The sequence below is a fragment of the Emydura macquarii genome, unplaced genomic scaffold (genome assembly GCF_026122565.2).
Source record: "Emydura macquarii macquarii isolate MOO-44397 ecotype Brisbane River unplaced genomic scaffold, CSIRO-AGI_Emac_v2 contig_1644, whole genome shotgun sequence".
In the NCBI taxonomy this organism is placed as follows: domain Eukaryota; kingdom Metazoa; phylum Chordata; order Testudines; family Chelidae; genus Emydura; species Emydura macquarii.
In genome coordinates, this window is record NW_027131781.1 from 5,542,828 (window position 1) to 5,555,840 (window position 13,013).

The 13,013-nt window shown below is 40.2% G+C and overlaps 1 protein-coding gene across 1 annotated transcript in view; it reads left to right on the forward strand.

Annotated features, from left to right (window-relative positions):
• The window catches only part of MEGF11 (multiple EGF like domains 11), a 334,716-nt gene that overhangs the window by 82,200 nt on the left and 239,503 nt on the right, over positions 1-13,013 (forward strand). Inside the window, exons 3-5 of the mRNA XM_067555545.1 lie at positions 5,092-5,215; positions 8,896-8,997; positions 10,472-10,572. Coding sequence (XP_067411646.1) covers positions 5,100-5,215; positions 8,896-8,997; positions 10,472-10,572 — 319 coding nt within the window. The 5' untranslated portion in view covers positions 5,092-5,099. The remainder of the gene's footprint in view (positions 1-5,091; positions 5,216-8,895; positions 8,998-10,471; positions 10,573-13,013) is intronic.

A 13,013-nucleotide genomic window follows, 5' to 3' on the forward strand; every position in this document is an offset into this window, starting at 1 on the left:
CTCACGTCCTTTGCTAGCTGCAACTCCAATTGTGCTTTGGCCTTCCTGATTTCATTCCTGCACATTCGAGCAGTATTTTTATACTCCTCCCTAGTCATCTGACCAAGCTTCCACTTCTTGTAAGCTTCTTTTTTGTGTTTAAGTTCACCAAAGACTTCTCTGTTAAGCCAAGCTGGATGCCTACCATATTTGCTATTCTTTCTGCACATCGGGATGGTTTGTTCCTGTGCCCTCAATAAGGTCTCTCTAAAATACAGCCAGCTCTCTTGGATTCCTTTCCCCCTCATATTAACCTCCCAGGGGATCCTGCCCATCAGCTCCCTGAGGGAGTCAAAGTCAGCTTTTCTGAAGTCCATTGTCCATATCCTGCTGCTCTCCTTTCTTCCTTTTGTCAGGATCCTGAACTCGACCATCTCATGGTCACTGCTGCCTAGGTTGCCTCCCACTTCTACTTCCCCTACCAAATCTTATCTGTTTGTGAGCAGCAGGTCAAGAGAAGCATGGCCCCTAGTTGATTGCTCCACCACTTGCATCAGGAAGTTCTCTGCAACACTCTCCAAAAACTTCCTGGATTGTTTGTGCTCTGCTGTATTGCTCTTCCAGCAGATGTCCGGGTGATTGAAGTCCCCCATGAGAATCCGGTCCTGTGAACTGGAAACTTTCCCTAGTTGACCGAAGAAAGCCTCATCTACCTCGTCCTCCTGGTCTGGTGGTCTATAACAGACACTCAAGACGACATCACCCTTATTGTTCTTGCTTCTAAGCTTAACCCAGAGACTCTCAACTGGCTTATTTTCAGTTTCATACTGGAGCTCAGAGCAATCATAGTGCTCTCTTACATACAGTGCAACTCCTCCTCCCTTTCGCTGCTGCCTGTCCTTCCTAAACAGTTTATATCCATCTGTGACAGTGCTCCAGTTGTGTGAGTTACTCCACCAAGTCTCAGTTATTCCGATCATGTCATAGTTTCTTGACTGTGCCAGAACTTCCAATTCCTCCTGCTTGTTTCCCAGGCTTCTTGCATTTGTGTATAGGCACTTGAGATAAGTAACCGATTGCCCTACTTTCTCAGTATGGATCAGGAGGCCTCCCCTGTTGCACCCTCCTTCTTCTGCTTCCTTGTAGTGTCCCACTTCCCCACTTACCTTTGGGCTTAGGTCTCCATCCCCCATCGAACCTAGTTTAAAGCCCTCCTCACTAGGTTAGCCAGCCTGTCTGCAAAGATACTCTTCCCTCTCTTCGTTAGATGAATCCCGTCTCTTCCCAGTAATCTTTCTTCCTGGAACAACGTCCCATGATCGAAGAATCCAAAGCCCTCTCTCCGACACCACCTGCGTAACCACGCATTTACTTCCACAATGCGATGGTCCCTACCTGGGCCTTTTCCTTCAACAGGGAGGATGGATGAGAACACCACTTGCGCTTCAAACTCCTTTATCCTTCTTCCCAGAGCCACATAGTCTGCAGTGATCTGCTCAAGATCATTCTTGGCAGTGTCGTTGGTGCCCACGTGGAGAATTAGGAAGGGGTAGCGGTCTGAGGACTTGATGAGTCTCAGCCGTCTCTCCGTCACATCCTGAATCCTAGCTCCAGGCAAGCAGCACACTTCTCTAGTTTCCCGGTCCGGACGGCAGATGGATGACTCCATCCCCCTTAGGAGGGAGTTCCCGACCACCACCACCCTTCTCTTCCTCTTGGGAGTGGTGGTCGTGGAATCCTCATCCCTAGGACAATGCATCCCTTGCCTTCTGATCAACAGTCAGTGGGAGTTAGGTGCCTAACTCACCTAGGTGATTGTGTATCTTCTGCTAGGCACCTAAATACCTTTTAAAATCTGGCCCTTTAGTCTGTTGGGAGATGGGCTATCTCATAAAACAGAAGAAAAATCCATCTGGTTAGAGAGAGCCAGGTTTGGCCTGGAGTGTGCTGTAGCTGTAGAGCATTGTCAGACGTGCTGGTTTGGGTCGGACGGCTAGAACTGTGCTGAGTAGTAGGCTGGGTCTATCTACAAACCATACAAAGTCCCTGCACTTTCTCATTAAGCTCAGGGAGCTGCCAACAGTTAGGAGCCTCTGCAGTTTCCTTTTGCTGTGAGTACTATCTACACCCATATCATTTAGTTATGTCTTTCATAAAGTTGCAGTCAGTGTGATCCTTTCCCTTAGAAAAGTGTTGCATTCTCCTTAAGCATTGTACCCACAGCATTGAAGGAGCACAAGAATGTGGCATATATTATACTGAACAATGAAAATATAGTTAAAAAAGCATATCATAGGTCGTTGTCTCAGTTCTTTTTGGGTGATTAGGATCATATATATTAAAAACTAACTATAGAGTTTTATTTTGAATCTTCTAATATAAAGTATCTGGCTTTAGAGTGAGGCTTTTTCTGTCAAGTGTGATGAAAGTAAAATATTTAACATTAGGGTAAGACCCACTCTGGATAAATGAGGGTTCTGCTGTGTTTGGAGAGTTGCATATTTCTGATCTATAATCTGATTTAAAAGGTTGGAAAATTCCTTGTAGAAAGCAGTTCATTTCTAAACAAATGATAAAATAGTATTAAAAGTTCAGAAAAGTGTTCTGAATCTTTTCGCAATACATTCTAAAACCGCTCCTTATTCTAAATGCTATTTTGCATTACAAGTAGTGATAATTTAGGTATTTGTTTGAGTTAGAAAACCCATTGATGCTTTAGCACGTCAGAAATCTAATGAGCATTAGAAGAGTTACGGATTTAACATAGGGCTGCTGTGGGTAGATCAGAAAAAATTATTCTTCCGCCCCTTGTTTATGTAATGAAGAACACATACTTTTAGTGTTCCTGAGACTCTGACAAACTGGGCAAAAATTGTGTGTTGATTAAAAATAATAAAAATAAAAAAATTATTAAAAAAAAATTCCCTTGAGGACTGCCTTTACTTCAGCAGGTTTGCTCTGTACTTCCTTTAACAATGCCTTTTGATTGGAAGTAATCTTTCCTTTGGAACTATTTATACAACATTATTTTGTTGCTTTGGAGCAGGCTGTGGGTGGAGAATGGGCATGCCTGAATAGACACAGGCTTTAGTGTTTTCTTCAGTGTGCTAATGGGTGACTTCGCTATGTATTCCTCTCTTTACCAGAGCTACTAGGCAGGAATAGATTTGGAGACTGAGCAGCATGCTTTCAATAAGAGCCCGATCCCAAGCCCATTGAAGTCAATGGTAGTCTTTCCATTTTCATCACTGAGCTTTGTCAGGCCCCAATACAGGATCAGTTTTCCCTGTTATTCCAGTCCTGTTCATTTTACTTCGTGCTTATGTGATCAGTATGACATCTGTGCTGGGCAGGATCAACCCCTTAATGTGTCTTTGTGCCAGTTCCTGCAGGCAGGTAATGTAATGAGAGCCATGTGTTTTGTAGATGGCAGAAGGGAGATCTGTTCTGTTGCTAGGGGAAGCCTGCTGACAGGGTCTGAGGCTGATTTATGGAACTATGTTGGTAACAATGGTGTATTATAGGAGGACATATTTATGTTAAATACCTTAAATGGAAATTATAATTTTATTGTTTTCACTGATTTAATACTTTATTTCATTAAGAGGTTGACTCGTTGGATGCAGTGTTGTCATATTAGCCCCAATTTTTCCATCCAGCTGGAGTTCTCTGTCATTTGAGAAGTCTGGACTAGTAGCGCCACTCTGGTCTCGAGATCTAAATACGTAACTTAGATGTAAAAAAGAGGTCTGCAAAGCCTTTTACAAGGCCTGTACAGTTGAGATAGTTGATGCAAGGAGTGTGAAGAGGATACATTGGATCTGTTGGAATCATATCCTGTTTCGCACACCAATTTTAGTAGTCTCATTGAGGACTACTCCCATGAATAAGATAAGAAGAATTTGGCCCTACGTGATTTTCAGTTAACCTCCGTGACCACAATACTGACAAATACAGTATATTCAATTTATATTTATAGATCTATGTATAAATCTTTGTATAGAGACTAACACTTCTTCAGCTACATGTATCCTTATAACATTGATTAGATGATGAAGAACTCAAATCACGAGTTCTGGCATTTCTAATTCAGATGTTCAACACGGCTATTATTTATTTCATCATTAGCATGACATGGTGCAATAAGCTGACCTCTGTCACTCCAAATGGACACCTCTTAATAAGAGCTGAAAAGTGAATTGATTTTCCCTCAGTCATGTAATAAGTATATGTCTTTGAGATCTACCCTACTCTCTGACATATGTAAACCCCACTAAAATTAATGGGAATGGGTTTCACCTAGGGAATGATGGGAGAATAGATTATTTTAATGGCTCAATTATTTACTTTATCAGTGAAAGCAGCCTCAATGATCTTTGGTATCAAACATATTTTTAGGAAGAATCATGGGTATTCATATCTTGGGTAGCTTCACCCTGAAATTTAAACTTTAACCTATTGAAATCTATTTAGATTCCTAACTTTAGGACATGCTTAGGCACTGTTTCTTAGTATGGGCTGATGGCTTTTTTGCAGGTATCAGCTCCACTGTTAAGATTGTGTTGAGATTTGCATTTAAAGCAGAAATTAAATCCTCTTTGAACATATATGAATAATGTAATGTATCCTGCACAAATGTATAGTAATGTCTCTGATTTGAAGATGAATTTTCTGAGAATTTTCCAGTAAATCTGTAAATTAATTTCTGAGTTATAAGCGTGTTAATATAGCCGTTTTAAGATATTATTTGGTGAGTGTAAACTGGTGTTGTTTTTTTTTTTCAGAGCTCTCTAATAAATACATTCCTGATTGTTCAGATATCAGTATTGACTCTCTTAGCTTGTAGCAAAATCTAAGGCATAGGCTACTTTCCAACTTTATTAATGTGTCAGTATTTTATTTATTAACACTTTTACTCATAAGACTTTCTGTCCACATCATGGTGATGATAAATAATTGTTGCTTGGAAATATTGTTTGCAGTTAATTGTGAGTATGAGAAAGTGGATCAAAATTAGGTTATGCTAAAGTTCAGGCCTAGAGTTGGAAATATTAAGTGGATGTTCTTTTATACTGCTCTATTAATGAACATTGTTTTGTTCTCTTCATTTAGAAACAAGGATGGTGGTCTGCATATTGTTGTGGTGGATTCTGAAAGTGCTTACCCTGTCTTTTTTGCTGAAAACAACTCTGTCCTTAAATCCAGATGATCCCAATGTTTGTAGTCATTGGGAAAGGTAATGTATAAGCAGTGTCTCCTTCGTTTGATAGCCAGTTCATATTTGTACACAGTAAAGGCAGAATTATTATCACCAGAAATCAAATTCTGTCATCATCCCACACAAACAGACACTGATCTTTGCCGCAGAAGCAACATGAGTGAGCTTCTGTGTCTGGATTCAGAGTAGCCAAAATAATCAGTGCCAGGGCTATACATGAGGGAACATAGTACTATACGACCTACCTCCTGTCCTGCTCTGAAATGCTTCTTCATGGCTCCTGTAGTGGGGCTCTCTCCATGCATTCTGGGTTTGAGTGGGCAACTTCTGCCTTCCTCTTCAATTGCTGTGTGCAGATTTCCTGGCAGGTGGCTGAGCGCAGTGCCCACCAGTGTTTGACACGAAGTGTTGATCTTTTGTTGGTACAACGTGCAAGTTTGCACTGTAAATTCTGAACTTGTTGGTTTCACCTGAGGCATTCCCATCGACATCAATGAAAGTTCTGCATGTGATACGAAGGTGAAATATGCAACAGAAGCGCCTAGACTAGAGGGCTCTGTGCCCTAAAAACCCCGACTGAATTAGAGAGGATAGTTTTGCTCATGGTACATCCTTGTTATAGTGATAGGCTCTCGTCCTATAAATGGGTCTGTACAGGTGGGCTTTTGTATCTGCATTGAGCCCTTTTGCCTTCAGCTCCATATGGATGCAGGGGTCCATTTGCAGAGACCACAGATATTAAGGTTGCTGCACTTTTAGGTTTAACTCATGGAGCTTTCACCGCAGTTATGTGAGCTATTCCAACATAGGAGTGAATGGGGCCCTAACATGTGTCCGTAGCTTAGACCACAGCAAATATGGATCCTGTAACAAGAGCAAACATGCATACATCGCGTAGGAGCATTATGAAGTTCATTATGATTAGATTTTAGAGGCCTTTATTAGAGTGCGAACTGGCTTATAGGGCACATGTAGATGCAAAGAGAAGCATGTTCGTGTGCAGAAATGGTATTTTGCAGTCATGTGCTGAGGGGAGATGCATTTAGAGCACAGGAATAAAATATTGATTTTGTGTGAAGAAAGTCAGCGACCTAGAGATCCAGTGAAGGAGAAACAAAAATTAAATAGCAAAATTGATTGGTTGTACTGACCAAGACGACTTTGTTACTTAGATGTTAATAAATCAACCAAAAAAGATTAAGTTGGTATAAGGCTGGATGACAAACAAGATCGTAAAATAATAATAAAGATTCTTGAATGCTATTGTTTTATATTAATAATGAGAAATGTAAATATTTTACACTTAGGCATCAATGGCAGTTAAAAAAAAACAAAACCAAATACCCCTGCCACCAGCAAAAAACTCCAGCAAGTTGTTATACAGAGAACAAAAGTGATTATCTTGTGAAAGCCCGGTTTGGCCAGATAGAAGGGAAATATGAGAGATCAGTGTATTAACAGCCCAATCTACTAACTTCAATGGGAATCAACTCTCCAGGCAAATATAATGACATTGCCTGTTATTTAATGGTGCAGTTCTGAAGTCTTTAATCACATCAGCAGTCCCATTTCATGATGGATCACGTGCATGATTAAGACCACTGATTTAATTAAGGGCTTGCAGCATTTAGCTCCTAGGTTCTGGTCCTGGAGTGAGCCAAGGCAGTAGGGTTCTGCATGTGTGTAGGGGAGATGACTGCAGGGCCTTTGAGTGCAAGATTCTCAGCTTTGTGTTTGCCTGTCTGGCAGCATGCACACCTGAGGCTATGGGTGGAATTTTCTAAAGCACCTAAGTGATCTAGGAGCACTGTGTCACAGTTCAAGGCAACTTCCCCTTTATTCCCCCCTCCCTGGTCCCTACTCTAGGCTCCCAGTTCCTCAACTGTCATCTATCTTGGGTAGAGACCCATATCTCTTTCCCTTCTGACTGGAGTTTTTCCAAGCTGCAAAATTCCCTGCTTACAATGAGTTGTCCCCAGCAAGACTGCCTAAATAGTCTGCCCTTTGCTTTCTCTATGAAGGTTGGAACAGCTGTAATTGTCAGCAGTTATAAATTACCACACAACTCTTTATAAGCAAGTAAAAGTATTCTTAAAGCGAAAGCATTACAGAGAAAACACTGAAAACAGCCTACATGCATGCTGATAAGCTCCAGAGATCACCTCAACACCAGCATGGGCTTTTCATAGGAGTCAGTCCTTCACACCGCACCAAGAGGTCTTTTTTTGGATATAAATTCATAACAGCATTAGCTCAGAATAGGCACACCCATGAATAGGTTAGTTTTTCCTTTATACAGCTTGGCCTTTAACTTTCAGGTTCCAGATAATCAGCAGACAATGGTCCTCTCCTTAGGGTAAAACTTCAAAAGGCTGGGTTTTTGCATCACTGGAGGTGGGGAATTGGCGTTCACCTGCCCTTAGAGATTCTCCAGGCAAACACTTGACTCCATGTGTCCCAAAAGTCCATTTTTGTCTGGCCCATTGTTCAGTATAGCTCTCTGAAGTTCATAACACTTCCTAGGGTTCACATCCTATCTGCCCACTAGAGAGATTACATGCAATCCCAGCCCACAATAATTCAGACCCTTTGTATTTAATACAATGGACTCCAAAGATACTTAAACTTAATTCAGTAAGGTTTTTCAAGGGTACTGCAGGAAATTGCCATAGCTGTCACCCCCCCGTCAGTGGGATTTGTGCTTCTAAGTCACTTAAACTTTTGAAAATACTAGCCTCATCTAAATAAATTTAATAATAATAAGGTAGTACCTGTAGCACAGAATAAGTAATTTGTGGGGAGGGGAGAATGATTGCTGAAGTCTTACCAGTGTCTTCACTCTTTGTAATTTTAAAACAGTTTACCCAATTTCTGTTCGTTGCAATCTGTTCAGGTCTGTAAAAGATATCGCATTCTGTCCAAATCTCAAAGCCTTACCATGCCCAGACACCACTTTACTCATAATTTTATGATCTGCAATTAGTTCCCAGGTTATTTCTGCTACAAATTACACAGGATTAAATTTGTGCCATTTAAAAATAAACACCCTTGAGACCTTTTATAAATTATCCCCAGTTTGATTGGTGCTCCCAATATTCATTGAAGTAATGATGCTCCTTCATCATAAAATGAAGTGTAAGAATCCCACCATGCTGGTAAAACTCAGCAGCATTAAGTTAATATGTGCTCACATTAGCATTTTGGTATACAAGCAAAAATTAACAGTCCTAGTAAGAAGACCTCTGATATTATTTGAAGACATGGAACGTTTTTTAGATCTTCTAGGCCAAACCATTTTGCTCTAGATTATTCGATTACTCTTTCTAAAACAAAATTAAGAATTAACCAGTTGCCCTTTCTAGCTTTTAAAACGTGCAATGAATTTTTGGGTAACATTTATTCTTAACTATTAAAGAAATGGATTTTTAAATCAGTCTGAAATACTCCATAAATGTCTGTTATGCCTTGTAAGCAATGGTCCAAGCTAGGAGCAGAAACTCTAGGAGGGATTCTGCCTCTAGGTGAAAGTGTGGGGATGGAGGGAAGATTTTTGGGCTTTGGATCAAGCCCATAGTTTCCAAGACCATTGAGTTCATTATTTCTCAGCCTGGAATTAGTGTAAGGAGCATGTTAAGGAAGCAGAGCTTTTTCATGTTGTAAAGAACTGCCTTTACCTCTCTTTCATTGTCTGTTCCTAGCTATGCTGTGACAGTGCAGGAATCTTATGCTCATCCTTTTGATCAGATCTATTATACAAGATGTACTGATATACTGAACTGGTTCAAGTGCACTAGACATCGGTAAGTGCTGATGCCAAGATATTTTAATAGTATTTTGCCTTTTCATCTTCCCGTATCACTTTCTCTTTACCCACACATTTGTGTTACCTTCCTGATATTGAAGGAAATACAGGCCTTTCTGCAACAAAATACTAATGGCCAATAATATTTCAGAAGCCTTTTCCACTCAAAAATCCAGAGTTCAGGGCAATCAAGGAAACCAGTAGAGGAACAATGACTCTCTCTCCTGAATGTTGATCCAGCTCCTAAGTAATTCAATTTCCCTAGTGCAAGATAGGACCAAATGGCTTGGAATGTGTCACAGAGTCTTTTTTTCTCTTTTAGGCTGTTAGTTTGAGTGTGGGTCAGGCTGGTGATGACTAGAAATGAGACCAAGCAACAAAGTTTGCATCCAAATCTGAATCTGAACCTCCCCTACATTTGGAGTTTGGGGCCCTTCTCCATCTCTAGCACTGAGTGAAAGTTGTTACCATCTGATCAGATTTCCCTGGGCTGTGTGAAATCAGCTATTGGCCTCAGCTTGGCTCCCTGTGGAAAGGCATTCAAATAAACACCCATCACAGTTGATCCTCTTGCAGTCTTCTCTAGGGGGCTCTTCCTGTCAGCAGCTATTAATAGGTCTTGATTCCCATTGACTCCGTGGCAACTGAGGTCACTCATCACCTTGTAGGTTTGGCCCTCATTTTAGTTTCTATGTAATGGTCCCCAGAATTGCTTATGTGAAGAGTATTGTTTTGATTGAAGTATGGCAAACTAGATGGTATTGACTTGTCTAATAGGAAGAACAACAAAGGCAGAGCCAAAGTACATTTTCCAAAGTATTGTCCTCTCTGCTGCATAGACAAAACTAAAACTCCTACAGCTCAATACTTTTTTTTTTTTGTTTGTTTGGTTTTTTTTGCAGTAAGGGCTGCTGATAGAGAAAGCTGCCTTAAGGTGCTCTCGTAATTGCAGTGTTAGGCCATCTTGCAAGGGATCAAGTCTGGGAATAATCACCTAGTGGAGACAATACACTTTGGGGGTTAATTTCCCAGTCTCCTGTAACAAAAAGTAGGGATACAGTTCACATGGCAACAATTCCTTGTATGGCACACTGAAAACGTAGTGCCCACAGAAGATTCTCTTGATCTCATTGCTGATACCTGATCTTGCGGAAATACAGAGAAGAATGGTGTTTATTGCTGAAGAAACTCCTTGCCCTCTCTTTAGTTCTGTGGCAATGTTCTCAGATAGCAATACCAAGAAGGGCTGTGTAGATGGATAGTTGCAAATACTGTGTTTATAATACGTGTTATATTGCAAGTTTCAAAATACATATTGATTTTTTTATTGTGGTTTTTTTAATATCAAAAGCCTTCATGCATTTTGAAGTAATTATTGAATGCTCTCCTTGCTATAATTTAACACAAATATAATTCCAGCCGTGGGCATTGATTTTCAATACTGTCAAATGGCTTTCTGTCTTGCAATTTAGAATAAGTTATAAAACAGCATATCGAAGAGGACTAAGAACAATGTATCGGCGAAGATCTCAGTGCTGCCCTGGATATTATGAAAGTGGAGACTTCTGCATACGTACGTATACAGTTTTGATTCATACATAACAATTAAAAAATTAATTTCACACAGAAGGTGTAGAAAAATAAAAGGTGTTAAGACAGTAGCAATCAATACAATTAAGGGCTGATTTCAGAGCTGCTGAGCACCTCTGGCTCCCCGACTTCAGTTAGAATTGTGGGTGCTCAGAATATGTGAAGGTCAGATCTTTACAATCTTAGGCCCTGATTCAGGCAATCATCTCTTCATACAGTACTTCAGCACATACTTAACTTTAAGAACATGTTTAAATCCCATTGAGGTTGATTGAATGAATTTAGGCAAATGCTTAAGTGCTATCCTGAATCAGGCCTTAATTTTGAGGGTAACATCTAAAACAATGCAATAATGTCAAAGGTTTGGAAAAAATGAGTTTACAGGACTTATCTCTTCTGTTGCTTCAAGGAAGAAGCATAAAAAATGTTTGTCTCTTAAACTAGAGGGTACCATTAGTTTTACCACTTCTTATGAGCTCTGAGTACATTAAAATATAAGAAGAGTGATTACAAGTAATGTTGTTCATAATATGTTTACTCCCAATAATTTGCTCTTTTTAAAGCTTCTTGAGAGCCAGGAAGACTTGGTCCTAATTGCACTGTGCAATCCAGTGAAAAACGTTGGAGTGAGTCGGTTCAATGTGGTGGCTTTGAAAAGCAAAATCAATCTTTTCATAAAAACGAAGAGCTGTGTTGATTAAAAGTGTCATGCAGTCTGACGCCATGTGCTCTCAGCATTTAGTTCTTCTAAGTTTTGTGATTCAGAATACGTTTGCTATGTTGGGCTCAGAAAGAGAATTACAAGATTTATGCAAGAGCCCGCCAGCTTCAGGGCAGAATTATGGCACAAGGAAATCATAGAGGGAGTTTGTACGCTGACATAAAGATCCATTTTTTATTGACACTGTAAGGAAGTCATATCATTCTTTAAATGTGAAAATCATTAACAGCCTTGCTAACTGTTTTAGAGCCTGTTTGGCAGGGACTTAAAGTTTATAATTATTACTGTACTACCTGTCTAGGTAGGTACTTACACAGCCGGTATCACCATAGTATCTAAGTCCTTCAAAACCAAAATGCCCTGATTTTCATTTACAGGTTAGCCTCTTTGCACTTCTCTGTCAATGGAAAGAGGCTTTGAAGAGTGCAAAGGTGTCTTAGTATAAATAAATATCAAGCCCAATTAGTTTATTCTCATAACACCCCTTTGAGCCTCATTTGTCTAAGGCACAGAGAGATTAAGGGTTCGATCCTTCAAGGTGTTGAGCGCTCTTGGTCCAATCCAGGAAAGCATTTAACTGATCTGTTTGACTTCATTGGGACAACTTCTGCTTAAAGTTAAATATGTGCTTAATTTCTTTGGATGTTGCCATCATTTCAGTGGATGATGAGATGAATATAATATTTGTAGCAGCATGAACCCTGTTGTTCACATCTCCTATCTGGCACATCACACTCTCATTTTCACTTGTGCATCCAGAATGTATTGATTTTTGTTTGCCGTTCTGAAGGTGACAATGGGGAGATTTACCTTTTCAAGTAGTCAGAAGTGGGGCAGAAAGTGACTGCTCTAAACAGGGCATTCAAATTTATTTTTAATTTTTTTCCTTAGAATTAATAGTTGGCATTGTGCTTCTGTTCCATGGCAAGTTTTGTCTTTAAATATTACTGATGAGGGACCGCTTATACGTCACCCTGGAAAGACTTTGCTAATGTAGCAGTCAGTATGTGTGCAGTTGTTTGTTTGCTATATGTATACAACTAATTACATGCATGTGATATGTGAATTCTACCTATGCGTTGTATATACATGGTTTAGATCCTTGTTCTTTACTGGACTATATAGTAATAAATGCAAAGATCACATCCCATGGACTATGGATCAATGCATGGATGGGACCTTCTGCACCCAGATTGCCTCCACTATATGTGCAGAAAGGGGACACAGTTGTTTCTGACTCTCCACCTAGAGGGTTCTATGCCTTTAGGGGCTAGATGTGGAAATAGGGTTGGTCGGAAGATGAGTGGGTGGAAATGGGGGTGAGTGAAAAAGAGATTCTAGTCTAAGACCGTGTTAGCTTTTCCACACAATCTCCCCAGCCTCCTGGGAGATCAGAGGGGCTGCGGCAGGCAGGAGAGGAAATATTTGTATGCAGTGTAATTGTAGCCATATCAGTCCCAGGTCATAAGAGAGACAAGGTAGGTGAGGTAATATCTTCTGTTGGTGAGAGAGACAATCTTACGAGCCACACAGAGCTGTTCCTCAAAGGAATTCCATCCAGAAGAATTAGGTAATCTGAGGAACTCTTTGTTGTTGTTGATAACAAGATACTTTGCACTATTTTTAGATGCCAGATGTTGCCATATTACTTTAAAAAGTAGTTCTGAGTCTCCAACCAAAAGATGAGGGCACAATAGTAGTGT